Genomic DNA, 20,717 nt, shown 5'->3' with positions numbered 1-20,717 from the left:
TATAGATTAAAATGTAGATCTCTCATAGAGTTAAGTGATGTCATTTTGGTACATTCACCATTATTGTACTTTATTTAATAAAGAAATACATTTGCCCTTGCAAAAATAGCAATTGCAAGCTTACAAATAAAACCACAGACCTTAAAAGTCATGATGCTAAATCGTCAACTTATAACCAACAAAAATCAAGTTGTTTACAAATGGTCCATGGCACAATTAAAATAAAAAATATCAAAAGGTCACAAGATCTTAAAGAATAGGTTTATTGACAGTAATTTCATAAATATTCTAAAGAAAATTTCAGAATTTCTAAACTTAAAATGTTTAAAATCTGTTCTCATTGTCAAAATATTCCTCAACAAAATAAAGTAATAGGACACTATAAATGAACGTCACATTTAAAATCTGCTTCATTTTAACATTTTTTTTGCAAAAAAAAATTTTTTTAATTTACAATGTGTGATTCTTCTCCCCTCTTGGGTATAGTAAACCAATATTTAGTTTTTATTCCAACTATTAGACATATTCATTCATAAATATATCACCTAGCTGCTGTTAACCTGACAGTCAGTCAGTCAGTAGTACATTACCCTACAAACATAAAAGGGGCTGAATCATTTAGGTGTTTTTAGCCATTGCAATTTAAGTAGTCAAAATGCAAAACTTATGTTTGCCCCCCAAATCACCCAAAAACGTATGATACAGTGTCAGAAATTGTTCGCATCGGTTTTATAAGTTCATCTGTGTACTCCAGGTATCTGAAACTAAAAAAGGGATTCTTTTATATTTTGATAAAAATGTACTCGAATATTTCATAACATTAATATTTATTGCTTTATATGAATACTGTATTGAAAGCCCAAGCATTCAGTTTACACACAGAAATTATACAATTATATACCGCTTCACAAAGGCAGCGAACACATTACATTCTACAAAATCTACTTTACAGAAATTTAAAAATTCTAAATATCAAAAGGTACAGCTGAAGAAACAGGTATAAATTTGGCAGCCAGTAATTTTGACAGGGAAGTTGCAGCTTGCATGACTTTAAATATGTGAATTTGAAAATATTGAGTTTAGAGTAATCATTGTGCTTTGTGTTGATCTGAAAAATATAACACTGGCTGTCGAAGAAGCATGTTCAAAAATATTTAATTCACTTCAAAATGTTATACAAATTATGATGGTTTCTATGCACCCCTAAAGCTTCAGTCATTTAGCTCAAGTACATGACTAAAGTAATATATTAATTCTTCCAGTACAGTGGTGTTTCATACCATTGACATTTGCATACTCTAGAATAATTTAGAAAGAAATGTGTAATATTCACAATGTTCAGAAAAGCAAGCAAAAGGTCAAGGAACCTGCCTGGTTCTTCTGAGATGGTCTCATGTCAGCTTCATAAGTATTCATTCTACAAAACAGTAAGCTAATGTTTGAACACAATTTCCAAGATAAAGCACATTTTCTCATAAATAATGAAGTCTTTTTTTCTCAGGCACCTCAGAAGTATACAAAAGAATTTGTTTGAACAGATCTCTTGGAATGTGTTTAACCTGGTATTTCAACAGACTTAAGATTTCCAGGGTTTCATAAGGGCCAGATTTTATTCGAATTACTCAGAAGAGAAAGAAAATGTCTTCTGAAAGAGGTGAACTCAATCATTACCAATAGAAAAAGTATCCACTGTATTCATCTCTTATAGAAACAGAAAAATATAACATTTCCCCCCTTAGAATATTATATATATGTATATATGACTTAAAGTTCCATTGTACATAGTCAAACAATAAAATCTGGAAACCAGCATGAAACCCTATAATTCACATGTTAAAATGTTGAAACTATGACCAAAATATGAAAACTGCTAGAGCTGTCAGAAAGAGACAAGACAAAAAGCTTTCTTGCATATGTATAAACTAAATGTGATAATCTCAAAAAATTTTCAAAATTATAATTATTACTTTCCAGTTTAAAAACTTTAATTCTAAAAAAAAAAAAAAAAATCTATACACAAACCACTGATTTGACCAGACCAAAAAAAATGTCAGCGGTAAGCAGGACCCAGAGGAGCTGATATTCACAGTTCTTACATGTACAACTCTTTATTTTACAACCTGCTTCTCTTGTAAAACTAAAGGTCCACTTTTACATAAAAGTTTTATACAGTGTTAAAACCAGAACTGTATGTAAAATACTGCATCTAAATGTTTCTAAATAGTTAGTCTTGTTCCATTGGTTCATCTGTGACTTCTGTGGCTTCATCATCATTTTCGATGGATGATTCTGAGAGAATCTCTCCAGTTTTACTGGAATTGGATCCTATTAATTCTTCTGCTTCCTGGCAGTCAGAAGAACTACTACTTACAGAGCCTGTGTTTTCACTACCTTCAGAATGTAGTAAATCTTTCTCAGCTTGAGACACATCAGATTCCTCCATTTGATTATTTTCCTCAGAAGTCTCTTCATTCACAGTTAAGGCATCATCAGATTCTTTTTCTTGATTTTTTCTTTCTGGGATCATTTCTCTTGATGTCATAAAAGACTCTAAAAATAAGCAAATGTGTTGTAGTTAAATTTTATTTTCAAAATACCTCCACAGTTAAGTTTCATGAATTCTGATATTCTATAGTTCAAATCATATCCCCTGAAATTCTGCAGCAACTACATACAGGTGGGAGAAAAGCCCAACATCAGCATTATAAGGAGTTCCATTATGTTAAATTCTTTCATGAAAAAAATGAAGTACAAGAATTTGAGGATCTCCTTACTCCACCCTTTTACAGATGGTCTCTAAATACCTTCTTCTTCCTCTTCATCCTCTTCTTCATCGTCTTCTGTACAGTGCTGCCTGGTACAACTACTTTCTTTGTCTTTATCCTGAGATGAAGATGATGCTTCTGTTTCTTCTACCATAACTGAAGAAATTTCACTGGCAGCTGTTTGACTGGCTGTTTCTCTGACTTCACCTTCTTTGTCAAACCTGAGTCTTTTTACCTCATGCCCCTCAGCTTCCACAGCATCTTCATCTGGATGTTTATTTTTTATAGGGCTCACTGAGGAAACTTCTGATTCAGACGTCAGAGAGTCACTGCAAATGTTTTTTTAAAGTGTCATTAATAACATTTCCTCATCTTCTACATTTTCATTTTTAAGGTCTAATACTTAGTGTCAAAGTTAAATTATAACATCTGATCAAAGAAAAATACTAGAGAATAATTTTTAGACAAACTAAACTGCTTCTCATTAGGACCTAGTCAGCAAGTTACGTGATCTTTCTGTGCAATTCTCTAGTTAACTTAAATATCCTCCTATAATAAAACTGTAAGTCTTTCATATAAATATACTCTTTTAAAACAATTTGGAATAAGATGGGGAAAGGGAGAAAGACTTGAAAGAAGGTGGAATATGCCTTAATATTATTTTAACACTTTATATATTAATTGTATAATTAAAAACCAAAAAAAGCAAAACCAAAAGCAAAGTCATGGTACAAAATTAAATGAACATTTAGAATACAGAACTTGTGGAATAAACCAAAGCAGACAAGAATTAAGGAATTTCTCCCTGTGGCTGTCAATGACTTTTTACAAAGTCATTTTCTACTTAGTTAACCATCCTTGAGGAGTAAGGACACGGAGGATTTCTGACTCCATCTCCAGCAACTGACCCAGGTTTGGAGGCAAATTAACCTGCCTGCCAGTTATCTTGGTGTAAACTTCATTCTCTCTGCATGTACCCAGATAAGACATCAGTACCCTGGCTTGTTCTATGTAAAACTCAAGGTCTATGAAGGTACCAACTGAAGTCTATTGGCAAATTATGCTTTTAAGCAAATCAAAACCAGATGGTAAACTCGTATTTCTCTGAGTACATTCTGATAGCAAAGAAAATAAAAGGCAACGTAAAAAAAAAATTTTTAAGAGAAAATTTGGAATAAGATATAAATAAAAGGTTTCCTTTTTGATCTACAATGAGAAACTATTCACACAACTTCAACTTATTTATAAAGATCTTCTCTCTTTTAAGTAACTTTCAAAAATAAAAAATGCCATAACTATGTTACTTTCTTTAGACCCTATTTTTAAACAATCTTCCTGAATTAGCAGTTTTAAAGTCTGTTCTATGTTCATCTTCGGCTAAAGCTGCAAACAGAAGCCACAGCTCCTACAAACCAAATTAAAACCTTGTTCTATCCCTCAGAATAGTATATTATAAACAGTAAGTAATGAATGTTGAAAACCCTTAATAAATGTTAACTTTTAATAAAAACTTTTTTGTTTTTTAATGTAAAACACATACAAACCTGTGATTTTTCTCTTCATTTGGCTGTAAGTTTGACTCTTTGTTGTCTGTGCTCTCAGGCAAACCATTTGTTGTCATGGGGGCTGACAAAGAAACCTTTGGTCGATTAAGTGGCCTGGGTGTTCCAGGCCCATTTATATTAGACCTATAATAAGATAAACGAACATCATTTTCCATTTTTGTAACAAGTTACCCCTCCCACAGTATATTTATATGAACATGTCACGTAAGTATTTGCTGTATTTGTTTTCAGATGCCTTATACATTAACTAATTTTGTGTGGTATACACTATATCATCCATAAAATGCCCAATTTTCCAAAAGCACACTGAGTCTGCTACTCAAAATCAGGAAAACGCAAACTCTTTGGATATTAAGAATCAATAACCTCACCTCTCAGTATAGCTTGGTGAATTTCCAGGAAACATAACACCATTCATTCGATTTAAACTATTGGAATTATTTTTCCTATAAGAAAAGAAAATACACTTATGGGTGGTTTAGTTCTTTAATTTTGATAAGAATCATGGGTCTAAAAGATTCAAACAAAGACTATTAGAATTAACATAAACATACACTATAATTATAAAAAAAAATTTTCAGTCAACATGACTTAACTTTGCACTGTTTTACAATTTCTTCCAAAATACCTCACGTTCATTAGCAAAACAAATAGTTCATAAAGGGAAGTAAATCTTTTTAAAAATAGTTTCTCTACAACATAATATGTCAAGAAACATATTTTGGGATTATTTCAGTATCTCATTTACCAATACAGATATATTCTTGAGAAAGTTCTAGAAACAAATTCACTGTTGTTACCTTCTTAGGAAAGCAGAGGCAGCTTAACCTTAAACCAACGGTTCTCAACAGAGGGCAACCCCCTGTCCCTGCCCTTCATACCCTTAAGGGACATTTGGCAATGTCTACAGGTATTTGGAGGAGTGTAACACTACTGGCATCAGTGAGTAGAGGCCAGGGACACTACTGAACCTCTTATAATTTCCCAGGACATCTACCCAGAAGAAAGAATTATCTGGTCCAAAATGTCAATAGTGCCAAGACTGAGAAATGATGCCCTAAACTGAGTTCTTAACTTTGCTATATATGAACCTTAACAACTGAAGATACTTTTCCATCATGAAGAGGAATGCCATCAAGCAGCTATTCCAAACATAGGACATATGCCCCAGAAAGGCATCTAGGATGGCATCTCCTGGCTCTGAGTGCCATGGCAGTACATAAATCCAACAATATTAGAATTACAGCATAGTACCAATCTAACCCAAATCTCTCTTCTGGAAAAACATGGGTAATGTTATTAGTGATATTCCACTTTGGGGACTGGATGGCAGGTTCACGTGCATTTATAAATATAATCACAATTACATGTAAAATAGGTGTAATCTATTTAAGAATAATGTTTAAGTAACACAGCAAATTGAATACAATAATAATATACTAGAAAAAGAAAAAATCTCTATACTTACTCTGAAGAAGGATAAACACAGCTAACAACCATCACATTCTGCAACAACAAATATTGGTGATTAACTATAAGGAAAAGTAATACAAAGGAAAGTTTTGTCTTGTTTTAAAAAAAGTACTATGAGATAAAATCTAATCATTTGTTTTTAATTTCTCAAAATTCCCCGGTGTGTTGTTTCCATTTACTTTTGCTAATAAAGGAAAATAGTTAAAAATGACAACTGGTAAAACAAAAACTAATAACAACAAAGGGCCAAAATAAAATACCCTACCAATTTTTCTTTTACTAGTCTTTGTTTTTTTACCCTAATCTAGTTACTCTAGAGCCCTGACATCACATACTATATGTAATAGAATGGAACCATGCTCTCTTATTTTAGATGGAATCACCCAAAGATGTTTAGAGATTGAAGTATTTGGTTGGGCCAAGTGTAATGATTTTTCTTATAAAGCAATATCCAATCCCGTGCTGCCTGTATTGCATCATATACCCCAAGGAAAGAGACTGAAATCTTTTTTGCAATATACTTATAATCATCCTGGCAATAATTACTTCAATAATAGGCAATATTCACTGTGTAAGTTTACCACAAGCCAGCATGAGTGCTTTGCATTTAATTCCACTCACAGTCCTATTATTTTGCACATTTTAGAAAGGAGGAAACTGAGGCTTAGATTAAGTAACTGGCCCACAGTCACATAACTATGAAGCACTGAAGCACTGAAGCCCTGATCGGAAGGCAGGGCTCTTGGTATGACTACTGTGACATACTGCCTCCGTATCCAAAGAGATCCAAAAGGTAACTATTAAAAGTCTCAAAGCTGAAAAATAAATACTGATGAATCATCTCAGTTTCCTGGCCTTTGGGAATCTTATTCAACTGAGGGCACCAAGGATCAACAAAACATATCAATCCAATAAGGCTCTAGGAACTAAATGACTAAGCAATGGTTTTGAATCCCTGTTCCCAAGGTAAAGCTTTTAATTAGAACGAGAAACTTAAAATGTATGTTTTAGGATCAATCACCAACTGAGAATTAGTAAGACTTGGTTCTCCCATGGCTCATGCACTTGCTTTTCACTCCAGACAGACAAGTCAATTTCTTTCTTTTCATTCCCTTAAACACCTTGATTCATCATGTTGTTTTCTTTGTCCAGAATGATGCCCTTCTTCTCCCTTATTACTGACACTCCTCATCCACCCCCCACAAAAAACACAAAACAACCCCCAATATTTATCCCTAAATCTGTACTGCATTTTTCTACTCAATACCTAATTTAAAAGGTTTGCACTAGCAAATTTCCAAAGGTGTCTACCTCTGCACTCCAGAATTAAGAAAATGAATTCCATGGGTAAATAAGTTTGCAAAACACTCTATTAAATTAAAGTTAAAATGTCAACTGTAGAACTTCTCAGAACCTTTAATATGTTCATGTATACAATGAATTTTCCAAGAAGTAATAAACTGGTTTCCTCAAGTTTAAATTTTCACCACATAAGCCCTCCTTTGCCACCTTCTATTAAATCTCTCTCTGAAACACAAAGCTTAGAAAACTCAGGAAAAACTCAAAGTAGGCTGGAAAATCTATTTCAAGAAAAGGTGCCTAAAACAGATCTTATTTAATGTTCTTTTATGAAATCCATTTTACTACCTTTAATATAATTCCAGTAATAAAAATAAATACCTTTTCTACTCCTCTGAGAAATTTGTCTGTTCCTGTATAGTTTCTCCTTGGATCTGTTAGCAATTCACATAGTCGCTGAATAGTAAAAGGGATACTGCAAAGGAATGTAATTTTATAGTTTGAGGTCATTAATTATCAAGAGAATTAGGAACATTATTTCTTTGCTAGTTAAAGCTTTATCTAGTTACCCACGTGTTAAGCTACAAAAGAAAATGCTGTAATAGGGAAATGAATGGATGAGTCATTTAAAAACAGACAGGACAATAAGTACACTTGTCTTTTTACTTAACAACAAAAAACCTCTCTCTTTCTTGCTTGAAAAAGCAATAAAAAAGAAAACCCAAAATTAAAAGAAAATTTCAAAACTGATTGAGAAAAAAATTAATCTTCTAAATCCTGATAATTCAATTTTAAGCTTACCTGACAGGCAACACAAATGATAATCAAGTTAGAGTTTATTTAAATACAGAAACTTTTCCTCAAACATTCCCCTGTACACAAAGATTTCTTTTAAAGTATTCAAACTATAAATAATTTTGTTATGGGATAGACCAAGATAAATGATTCCAATGAAAAAGTATCTTAAATAAGGTTCTGCTCCATTAAGATTTTATATACAACCGATGTGTTCAATCAAACTTAAAACATACACAAAAATACTCAGTATTTTTATAAGAACCTATGGCTAACTTTACCAAGTACTCTTACCATACTTCAATTTTCACTTGATCAAAGCAAATACAAAACTGACATAAGACAGAACTAAAATCATTTTATAAATATAGAAAAAGTTTTCAGCTCACCATAACTATTAGCATTCAGCAGAATTACAAACTGAATGGCAAAGTTAATGAGCAACATATGTATGACAAATGCAGCTAAAAAGTACAAACATAAATCTTCTGACTTCAATGTTTGCCATACAAATCTATTTATTCTCCTTAATGAGGAGAATTACAAAGCCTCAAATTAATAATTAACATTCACAACATTTATTTTTTAAAGGCAATTCAACACAATATTCTCCCCCACCCCACCAGGTAAAGCAGCCAGTGAGTAATAGTGCCAGGACTCAAACCCAGTTTCTCTAACTTCAAATCCCATGTCCTGTCCGCTATACCACATATACTTTACAAAATCATAGTTATTTATCTTCTAATTGGATAAACTATACTTGGTTCTCATATTCTTAGCATCAACACTATTCTTACTTATGTTCTTATAAAAGTCAGCATAAGATTTACAACGCATTTTGGAAACACTAAAAGTAAATGTTATTCATATGAAAACAAATACTTTAGATATTTGAAAGTCCAAGCATTAATCTTTTCTCAATTAGCATTCAAACCTAAAAGTGAGAAAACTTTGTTCTGCCAAAAGACAGGGAACAAAATAAAAGATGAAATGTTTGCCTGCTACCACAAATATTCAGAAGCAACTGAAAATACAGAACTTCTTTGATGTTCATCATGACTGCTACAGGAAATTCCTTTGGGTTCCTGAGAAAGAATACTCATTCTTGCTTTTGAAAATCTACTCAGATTAAAGCACACTGTCAAAACTAAGAATCATTTTAAATGGAAAAGAGAAGTACAGAGCACACCAACAGCATTACTAATCATGAAACAGTAAGCTCACACCATCTTTTAGTTCATTCCTATAAAGATAACACGTAATTGGAAATCTATAGCTAATATATAGAACTCTAACTCCATGTAAAAAAATGTTTAAGGCCAGGCACGGTGGCTCACGTCTATAATCCTAGCAACTCTGGAAGGCTGAGGTGGGAGGATTGCTTGAGCTCAGAAGTTCGAGACCAGGCTGAGCAAGAGAGAGACCCTGTCTCTACTAAAAATAGAAAAATCAGCCAGGTGTCATGGTGTGCCTGTAGTCCGAGCTACTCGGGAGACTGTGGCAGGAGAATTGCTTGAGCTCAGGAGTTTGAGATTGCTGTGAGCTTGGCTGACGCCATGTCACTCTACTCAGGGCAATAGAGACTGTCTCCAAAAAAAAAAAAAAGTTTACACATTTTCCCAAGCTGCATATATAACAAACAGTATGTTTCTCGATTGTCTTTTCTCATCCTTGACTGAAAGCTTCTTAAAGGCAGGAGTTCTTCACATATATTATACTCAATATATAATTTTCATACATACATATTTGAAATCCAGTGTCATCGTGGATTTCAGAATATTAGTGGTATACCTGCACCTTAGCTCCTCTTCTAGTTCGTGGCTCTTCAAACCTTAAATACACATCACACCTAAGCTATTTCTTCATTAATTATCTCAGAGTGATACTGCAATTAAAGAGTTTATATGTTATTGAAAATATATAAAATAGTACGTTTGGGTATTCAAATAGTACTTAACTGAAAAATACTTAGATATTGTCTAGTTAGCCTTTCCTTCAAACTAAAATTCTTTCCCACACCAAAATCTAATATTTTCTCATAAATTAAAATTAGTTTTAACAAATATTTTTAAACTTCCTGTTTAACATTTACACTAAATGTTTTGGTTAATTTTCTTTAGAAATGTAAGTAAAACTGTAGCCAATTATTAATGTTGTATGTGTTGGTGAACAGTAATACTGCTGCAGGGTGGAGACAGGTGTATGTGCTTATATAGCAATGCCAACAATAACAGCCTATGATAAAATGAGTTTACATTCTTAGACACTTTCAAAGCTTTTATAGTCATTTTACCAAGTATCCGATAGATGGCACTAAAATGTCACACAACACCCCTTCCTCGTGTGAATAGGCTAAAAATACAACCAAACATTTCTTATAAATAAAAGCATCCACTGGAAATATGAATGTAACTTTGACAACAGGTCTCTTTACATACAGTTTGAACTTCTGGACTGTTAATCTATTCCATAAATATGAGAGCCTACTATAAACTAGAAATACCATGCCTGCTCAACAACACAGCAGACAGACACATAATTACAATTATAAATGCTAATAAAATTGTGTACATAGTGCTATGGAGATAGAATAAACTGTATGCCAAGCAAGCAAGCACAAACCTGAGAACGCAAGTGAAGTCTCTAAAGCAGGCATAAGAATAATCCAATCTAAAATGAATGCATTAGCGCAGCCATATGAAAAGTTTGTTGATACTTTTCCATTAGATAGAGCACACAAAACACTTTACTCTAACTCCGCAAAATATTAAGGCTTTTCTTAATGAAGACAAACATGCTAAGAAGAGTAAAAATAGAGGGAAGGAGTGTTAAGCATGAATGTCGCTTGTTCTCAATGAAAAGTCTGAACCAGAATCCTTAAATTTGGAGGAGAATGGGAAGATGTTCATTGGCAAAAGTATACTGTCAACTTTAGATAACTTTGTAGAAAAATATTTTGTTTTACTTAAAATAAAATGTACTCAGTTTACTCTGCAATGATATCTTATTTGCTCACACTGTAAAATATAAAACTGGAATTATATAAGGAACTGAAAAAATAAGACACAACTAGCTAGCATTTCAACTTTTTAAAAATTATGTCTACAAAATACAATAAAACTTTTAAACACACACACACACTCTCTCTCCAAAAGTAACAGATACTATCAGATGGTATTACTCAGAAATGCTACAGAAAGCTGTTGCCCTTTTATTGTACAAATTATAAAGTAGAATAGTTTTTTGTTTGTTTTAAACTTGCTAGCCCACTAGGAGACCTTGCCCATGTTGAATTATCTAAGTCTCCACGCTCTTGACTGGAAAATCAATGCACTTCCTACATGATTATCATGAGGACTAAATATAACATAATGTATAATATATATTAAATTACCTAATGGTGCCTTATGTATTTTAGAAAGTGTTCAATAAACCTTAGTTCCTATCATTATCCTGATTCCATCTACTATCTAATGGAGAATGTAGAAAGGCACGAATGGTCCGAAGACCAACAAAACTAAAAGTGTAACTCTGTCTTTTAAAATATTCCTTTTAATTCCAAGAAAAGAACTGACCCCAATTAAAGACGATCACACATTTCACATTGTTATTTCTTAATTTGAAAATGATGTATTGCCATTTACTATTCAAAAAGAAAAGCCCATGTATACCTAAAAGCTATGTAAATTCAAATACCAAGAAAGCTGCTGAACATCAGAGAAAGACATCTAAGCATAAAGTAGCAATTCAATGCTTTTTTTAAAAAAAGAAATTTCAAGCAGTAAGGCTAAACCCTAAAGAAACAATTTCCTATATTTGAAGCTCAGATTGTAGTTTGTCTAAAATGTATCTTAATTTGATTAAATGTTTGATCATTAAGACACAAAATAATCTGAATATATATCAAGGTATTCAGTTGGAAAGAAGGCACTCAAAAAAATGCACGTTTCATTCAGACTTTATCTTAGAATTAACTACCTTACCTTGGTATTAAATAAGCAACTTTCCTCATGAAAAAGAAAGGAACATAATACATAATACAGAGGCTATTATAATAAAAGCTGAAGAGATGACATAAAATCGGACATTCTGTTAAGAAAAATGTCAAAATAGCCATTTGCTTTTGTTTTATGTACGAAGATACGGATTTTACCATGTCTTTTCTGACTATAAATGGTCACAATGGTTGTGCCTTAGTTAACAGAAATACTTAGTTTGATTTGAACTATTTAAGTGGAAGTAACTTAAATCTCTCAGCCATCAAAGCTGCTAACAAGTAAGTTCATAATTTTGTTTACTCATAAAAGTTTTACCAAAGTCAGAAATACCACTGGAATCCTGTGGTATCTTTACTTGTAGCAATATGCTCTTTCTGTACTAAGGCTTTAACATTTATATAAATATACACATACATATTCATATGCATATATTTGATATCTCAAATGCCAGAAATTCTGAGATTTATTAAAAATGTTGTAAAATGTGAACTATAAAAAATAAAGAAAATGAAGAAGTAGCCTCTTTCAACAGTAAGGAAACCCAATATTGTACCTAATGTACAACACAGTAATAAACAAATGTCTGTGTTTAATCCCCAACTCAAAATTAATCTACAGCAATTGTTAAAGCTTTTAAATCATCTCTTAGCATGCCTATAGTAGTCTGCAGTGTCATTTCACTTGCATCAAATATAACTACCAAGGAAAAATTAGCTTCCTTCTAGTTCCCATTTTTCAATTTTAAGAATTTTATTAGAGAGAGCATCACATGAAACCACACTAACACTTGACACAAGGTGGAGGAATAAAGAGGGATGGCTATTAAATAATACCAACTCTCAACTAAATATTCTAAGAGAAAGAAAGTAAAAGAAAATGAAAGCACGTACATTTTAACTACTAGATTCAATATGCTCAACAAATATTGACATGAATAATTAACAAAAACAAAAAATTATTTTTCACAGCCACCTGAGGAGCAGAAAATCCTGCAAGCAATAAAAAATGGGTTAAGGAAATCAGAGAACAAAGCAACAAAAGGCTAAGAACCCATTCCCTCAGTCCCTGAATAACCTACAACTAACTGTAAAGCAAACAATACAAAACTGAAAAAGGAGTATGTTTTATATCTCCAATCCAGATTTTAGAGTATAAAAGTCTCATATATAAACTTTAAAAAAAGTATAAAGTGGCACCCTCTCAGGTGTAGAAATTTGTAAGAGATGCATGTGTGCACACAGGTAAAACAATCAGTTGAAACTTTTCAAAACCAAGCAAAATCTGGTTGATCATGTACATTAAAATAACACCAGAGAAGAAATTCAAAAGACAGAAAAACTACCATGCCAGAAGATGATAAGCAGTACTTCGCTGTGACTGACTTACACACGATGTAAAGATTCTTAGGTATCAAAGCAATGCTATTTAGTTTACTACTCACAGTGAGTGAGACTTATTGCCTGTTTTAGAGATGTTTTAGAGAGGTCTTACATCACTAACAGCACTGACAAGGGAGGGGCAAGACTTATGTGATTAATTCACTTTTATATTGATTCTTTTTCCACTATAAATAATTGAGAGGACACAAAATGGTATCTTCTTAAACTACCAGGAACGTAATTTACATCCTCTCTACCTCTCAAAATTCTTCTTTGTGTATCATCATAGTAATGAACCTACTAACAATTTCTAAATTATATTCATGGTGTCTATGACAGGAAGAGGATTTCCATAAATGGCTATGGTCTGGGTATGCCCATATACTCTTTTCCATTATAATCCCAAGCAGAGGGCATAAGATGGCAACAAATATCTTTTAATTGGCCATTTTATTCAAATTTTTAGTTTCCGTTAATTTCAATTTTTGGTGTTTCTCACCTAAGAAGAAACTGTAACTTCGGTTCTGGAGAGTAGCTAAAATCCATCTTCTCCTATAAAATTTTAAAGTTCAAAAGTAATTTTAAAAGGACAAGAAAATGACTAAAAAAAATTTAAAAGAACTTAAGCATTTATGTAATTCTTCCATGACCCATTAAATACAGATATAAATGTGCTTTTATTCCTTTAATTAATTCATCCATCCACCCATTTACACCATGCATGTTTGGGAATCTACAGTGTTACCGCACTCACTCTTCTAGGCCTTGTTTGGAAAAGACCATCTCCCAGGCTCTCCAGAAGCTTACAGAGTTCAGAAAATCAAGCAAACAAGTGAATGAACAATTTCCACTTTAAGGAGGGAAAACTTATATTTTGACAATATACTAAAATAATTTTAGAAGATAAGTAATCGTTTATGGCAAAATACTAAGAAGCATCTACTATAGAGTCTTTACAAATTAAAGGCAAAAAACCCCCAAAAACTTACCAATAAGAAAACCACCAAAAGATAAGAAAACAAACAAACAAAAAAGATACGAAAGGGCAATTCACATAAAGGGTATAAGCACATAAAAAGATGTTCCTGGCCGGGCGTGGTGGCTCATGCCTATAATCCTAACCCTCAATGAGGCCGAAGAGGGAGGTTCACTTGAGCCCAAGGGTCTGGGGTTGCTGTGAGCTAGGCTGACGCCACAGAACACTAGCCCCAGCAACAGAGCGAGACTCTGTCTCCAAAAAAAAAAAAAAGGTGCTATTTCACTTGCAGTCAAAGAAACACACATACACACAAATATTGAAGAATTACAGTATGTGCACTTAATACACAGGGAAGAACAAATGAACACATTCTGTGAGGTCAATTTTGCAGTACTGATAACTAGAAAAATTTTAAGTGTGCATATGTTTTTTCCTAGTACATTTCTATATTTTAAAAAAGCAACAATCTATACATATATTTAATACTTGACATTCATCAACAAAAGAAGATATGTACAAGGATGCTCACTACAAGCATTGCTCATAATAGCGAAAAGATAAATGCCCACCACCAACGAAGACAGGCGCAATTATAGCCTGTTCACATAACAGAAAATAATGCAGCCATTTCAAATAAATACACAAAAGATGTAGCTTTAAATGTACTGATATAGAGATGTTAAAGCCCTTCTAAAAGAGAAATATAACTAGCATACATGATTCTACTTTCATTCTTTTCTTTGTGTGCTTCTATGACATTTGGGGACCTTTTTAAAAGCATGAATATATATCACTTTTGTAATTTAAAGATGACCTATTATAAATGGGAGGAAGAGTATATTATAAAGGACAAACTCTCAAATTAGTTAACAGTGAACAAAATGCTATTTTTTAGTAAATATTTTTAAAACTACACATATTCAAAACACAAAAATAAAACTGAAAAAGGTTATAGACATGTTTCAACATACCAATATATTATAAATCAGACAAAAAAGGATAAATTAAAAACTGAAAAATCTTAAGGTATCTGATTAAGACTTAGATTCTGCCTGATTAGAGAGAAACTGCCATTCTGAAAAATCAAAATTTTAAAAATATAAGTTCAAAATGCAAGCTATGCATGGTGACTCATGCCTGTAATCTTAACACTTTGGGAGGACGAGGTGGGAGGATCGCTTGAGGCCAGGAGTTCAACACCATCCTGAGCAGGAGTGAGACCCTCCCCCGTACTAAAAATAGAAAAATTAGCCAGGAGTAGTGGCATGCCCCTGTATAAGTCCCAGGTACTCAGGAGTCCGAGGCAAGAGGATTCCTTGAGCCCAGGACTTTGAGGTTGCAGTGAGCTATGATGATGCCACTACCCCAGGGTGACAGAGTGAGACTCTGTCTCAAAACAAACAAAAAAACCCATTCAGTTCAAAGATGGAAAGTGTTTTAAAAACAACTATACTGAAGTATACTTAGGCATCTGATGACTGTTCAAATCATTTTCTGAAAATAGGTGAACTGTTTTACAGATTAAGAAATTATAACCATTTAGATTTAACAACCTATTAAATATAGATTACCTATATCTGTATCTAGCCCAACTTAATTTGAAAGAATTGAAAATGGTATTCTTTATTACTAATTCAAAATCACAAGTAAATTAGCTTAATATTCACAGTGGTGTAATTTGACCTGTTTCACCTTAACTTTTATTTTTGAATAGTAGCCGTAAATTTATTGAAATAAAAGATGAGTCACTATAATGTCTTAAGTACTATTTATATATGTACTATTTATAAATATCCCCAAAAGTACTACTCTTATCTTGAACACATTCATTCAATTCAATAGTAAATTTTATAGAACACACTTCTAAAACACAGCATGTGTCTTTGTCTGCATAAGTGCTTTTTAAAAAATTATTTTAGTTAATAAGGAAATATATGCATGCAGTTAAATAAACTTCAACAGTACAAAGAAAATAACTCTTCTTTCCACTCCAGATCTCCAGAAGTAACTATAATTAATGGATCCTCAAAGACAAAAAGCTATAGTTTCTCCCCCACAAAAAGCATTTTAGTATCAAAGCCAAAGCATAAGGGTTTGATATTTTAAGCAAAATTCCTAAACTTAGAATATATTAATAACAAAGGGTTTAACTGGATTACACTATCTTATTTCAAATCTCATGTAATGAAATACCTGAAGGTAAAAATCAGATCATTTATGCTACCTAAAAATACAACTGAAAGCCCCTCAAATAAAATCTACCTGTAAATATGAATTCATTGGTTAGCATACCCACAATTCATTATATTTGATATTGTCATTCCACACTCCAAACTGTTAATGCCAACTAAATACTGAACAAGTAAACTTCACAAACACTTCTTCCCTTCAATTTAAAAGAAACCCTAAAAATACAAAATCCTAAAAAGAAATAATTTTAAATGACAGAATATGAGACACAGCAACTTCTTTTTAAAAATCAGTTTTATCTTAGTACAGAGTGCCCTTTTGATGTTTTTAATGTTTTACAAAAGGCTAAAAAATGGTTACTTGCTGGGTGGGTGGAGGAGTGGGGACTCCAAAAAAATTTCTAAATAAGAGCTTACTAATAAGTAGAATACTTTTACAAATTGCTATTTTTCATTTTAAAAGAAATGTAACCTCTCTTAATGATATACAGGTTCTATACAAAGTATAAAGACATACCAAACATAAAACAAGAAAAAAAGTTTAAATATTTCCTGATAAACGAATGTTCCCACTGTTATGTCCATTTAAAATCTGAATGTTGCTGACAGCCATAAAGGTAGTTCTAGTTTCTTTTTTTGGGGGGGGGGGGAGCCTGTAAATATTTTAAATCCTTGTAAGCTAAAAATCATTAAGTATTATATGTCACAAGAAACACAGAATTTATTTTAATGTATAATCAATTCTCAAACCAGACACATTAAAACTTAAGAAAATCTATAAAGTTTTGCTACAAATTAAATCTTTAAAATAGTATTAAATGCATACCCATTAAATCCAGTGACAATTTTCAGTATTCTTTCCTTCATTTCATCAAAGGGAATATATTCAACATTAGGGTTGGGAGGACCTCTTGGTTCAGGAGCTGAAGTTCTGAAATCATCCATCACTTTCTCCAGTTTGAAAATAAAATAGCCTTTAAATTGGGACCACTGAATCCTATAAACAAAAAATTAAAAAAACATATATAATGCCATGTCGCTTTACAATTCTTGAACACAGAGCACAAATACAGAATATACCACGATACAAAATTAAGATGTGAATGATCAGTAGTGAGAAGGTCTTTGTTCAGGAGCATGCATCATCATGCCTGATCAGTCTCACAAGCTCCAAGCTGATTCCATCCAACTTCCCCAACCTAAACAAAACCCAAATCTCTGATTAAAACCTTTAAAATGAACCACCGCTGGCTGAAAGCCTATGATGTGCTAGGTCCCATTGTAGCATGTTTAAAATAGTATTTCTTTTTGACTCTATCCCTTATAACAAACCTAACTAACTAGGTGTTTGTTAGTGTTCCCTTTAAGATAAATCAGAATGAATCCACACCTTAACCTCTTAACATCCAAACTTTAATGCTTACACGGACTAATAAAGTTTCTTGTCATTCATCTGCTAAATAACAGAATAAACTTTAATTTCTCCCTTTTCTTTCTCTATTTCCAGGTTCTTTTGTCATTTAAGAGGTACACATCGTAGGTTCTACCCAACCAGTACTTGCATAGTGAAAATACATGATTTTCTTACGTAATTTTCATATATCTCTTCATTTATTAAATTAATATAAACACCTTTCTATCCCACTTCCCTCACATTTTACCACTAATATAAGAGGGAATTTTATAATTTTATCTGCCTGAATGGCCTAAACTCCTCCAGGAGATGCAAGAATCAGAAATGCCAACCGTTTCCTCAAGTAGACAGTACCAGCAGATCAATCTCTTACACAGTCGGACTACTTAAAATTACACAAAATAAAGGGAATGCTAATCTGTAATTACCCTTCCGTCCCATCCAGCAACCCTAAATTAGGGCAGCAGTTTTCAAATTGTGGTTTAATAGGTCAAAGCTATTGTCATAGAATAAACTGACTTTTTCATTGTGTTGACGTTTGCATTGAAAGGTATAAAAGCAACGGTGGGTAAAACTGATGGCAATTTACCAAGAATCAAGGCAACAGCACCAAACTGTACTGCTAGCAGTAGTGGTCATCGCCTTCTTCACCACCACCTTCTCATAGTAAAAAAAAAAAAAAAAGTTTCACTTAAAATGTAATACAGAAAAATTACAAATTTCATTAAATCCCAATCCTTGAATACACATCTTTTAATAGTCTGTAACAAAATGAGAAATACACACATAAGAACTTATACTGCATATCAAAGTGGTATGGGAATCTCAAGGAACACTTGAATATTGCTGCCAGCTAAACTAGCTGCCACTTTTCATGGAACACCATTTTTAAGTGAAAGGACTGCCACACAAAAAATGCTAACAGACCGGGAGAATGTGGTAGACATTTTCTTGAAAATGAATAAAGTGAGCCTATCATTTTAAGAGAAACTGATGAAAATACTTGTTACCAATGATGAAATGTGAACTTCCAAGCAAAAAACTAAAAGTTTGGAAAAGTTTTATTCTTCATCCTGAACTTGGAAGGCTCCTGATACATTCATTCCCAAGACATTTTGAAAGCAATCAGTGTTGATATAAAAGATACTGTGTGACACCAAAAACACAAGCAACAAAGACATAAACTGGACTACACAAAACTTGAAAATTTTGTCCATCAAACAATACTATCAACAGAGTGAAAAGGCAACCCACGAAATGGGAGAAAATACTTGGAAATTCTTATGTCTGATAAGGGGTTAATATTCAAAATATATAAAGAACTCCTACAACTCAACCAAAAAGGACAACCCAATTAAAAGATGGGCAAAGTACTTGAAGACACATTTCTCCAAAGAAGATACGCAAATGTCCAACAAGCACATGAGAAGATACTCATATCACTAATCTGAGGAAAATAGAAATCAAAACCACAATGAGATAAAACATCATACCCATTAGGTTGGTTGTTATCCAAACACCAAAATAATAACAAGTATTGGGGCTGGCAAGTATGTAGAGAAACTGAAACCTTGTGCATTGCTGGTGGGACTCTTGCCACTGTGGAAAACAGTATCGTTCCTCAAAATCAAACAAACAAAAAACCCCTAAAATTACGATATGATCCAGCAATCCCTTCTGGGTAGATTCCCCAAAAGAATTCAAAGGAGGAACTCAATCAGACACTTGAACACCAATGTTCATAGCAATATTATTCACAATAGCCAAATGGTAACAATAACCTCAACTGTCCATCAACAGATTAAGGGATAAAATGTGATATATTACATAAAATGGAATATTATTCAGCCTTTAAAAGGATGGAAATTCTGACATGCTGCCACATGGATTAACCTTGAAGACAGTGTGCAAACTGTAATAAGCCAGACACAAAAGAATAAATACTGTATGATTTCACTTATATGAAGTATCTAGAATAGTCAAGTTCAGAGACAGAAGAATGGTAGCTGTCAGGGGGTGAGGAGATGGAGGTATGGGAGCTATTGTTTAATGTGTACAGTTTCAGTTTGGGTAACAAAAAGTTTTGAGGAGGGATGGTAGTAATGGTTGTACAACACTGTGAATGTACTTAATGCCAATGAATTATACACTTAAAATGGTAAAGTTTATGTTATTTGTATTTTACAATAAAATGTTTTTTAAAAAATGGGCACAAAATTTCAATAGGCATATCTCCAAAGAAGTTATACAAATGACCAATAAATACATGAAAAGATGCTGCTCAGCACTATTATCTATTAGGGAAATGCAAATAAAAAATTAAATGAGATACCAATTTCACACCTACCAGGGTGGCTATAATCAAAAAGATGGGGCCAGGCGAGGTGGCTCATGCCTGTAATCCTAGCACTCTGGGAGGCCGAGGCGGGAGGATCGTTTGAGCTCAGGAGTTCGAGACCAGCCTGAGCAAGAGCAAGACCCCGTCTCTACTAAAAAATAGAAAGAAATTATATGGACAGCTAAAAATATATATAGAAAAATTAGCTGGGCATGGTGGCGCATGCCTGTAGTAGTCTCAGCTACTCGGGAGGATGAGGCAGTTGGATTGCTTGAGCCCAGGAGTTTGAGGCTGCTGTGACCTAGGCTGACGCCACGGCACTCTAGCCTAGGCACAGAGCTAGATTCTGTCTACAAAAAAAAAAAAAGATGGATAAAAAACCAAGATGTGGGGATACTGGAAATCTCATACACTGCTTGTGGGAAGGTAAAATGGTATAGATGCTTTGGAAAATACTTGGGCAGTTCCTCAGAAAGTTAAATGTAGAACTGACATGTGACCCAACAATTCCATTCTATTACAT

The 20,717-nt window shown here is 33.1% G+C and overlaps 1 protein-coding gene across 3 annotated transcripts in view; it reads right to left on the bottom strand.

The window, feature by feature from the left end:
* Window positions 1–1,884: 1,884 nt before the first annotated feature.
* The window catches only part of PPP4R2 (protein phosphatase 4 regulatory subunit 2), a 56,828-nt gene continuing 37,995 nt past the window's right edge, over window positions 1,885–20,717 (bottom strand). Inside the window, exons 3-9 of one of the 3 annotated variants that reach the window (XM_069473817.1) lie at window positions 17,269–17,439; window positions 7,484–7,577; window positions 5,799–5,836; window positions 4,702–4,776; window positions 4,310–4,453; window positions 2,805–3,094; window positions 1,888–2,550 (exon numbers count right to left, since the gene is read on the bottom strand). In XM_069473817.1, coding sequence (XP_069329918.1) covers window positions 2,225–2,550; window positions 2,805–3,094; window positions 4,310–4,453; window positions 4,702–4,776; window positions 5,799–5,836; window positions 7,484–7,577; window positions 17,269–17,439 — 1,138 coding nt within the window. In that variant the 3' untranslated portion in view covers window positions 1,888–2,224. Of the gene's footprint in view, window positions 2,551–2,804; window positions 3,095–4,309; window positions 4,454–4,701; window positions 4,777–5,798; window positions 5,837–7,483; window positions 7,578–17,268; window positions 17,440–20,717 lie in introns of all 3 variants that reach the window. The other 2 variants (XM_069473818.1, XM_069473819.1) reach the window with 2 other exon arrangements.

Source organism: Eulemur rufifrons, chromosome 7 (genome assembly GCF_041146395.1).
Source record: "Eulemur rufifrons isolate Redbay chromosome 7, OSU_ERuf_1, whole genome shotgun sequence".
NCBI lineage: Eukaryota > Metazoa > Chordata > Mammalia > Primates > Lemuridae > Eulemur > Eulemur rufifrons.
The sequence above is the reverse complement of the archived record's forward strand: the minus strand, read 5'-3'. Positions and strand labels throughout refer to the sequence as shown.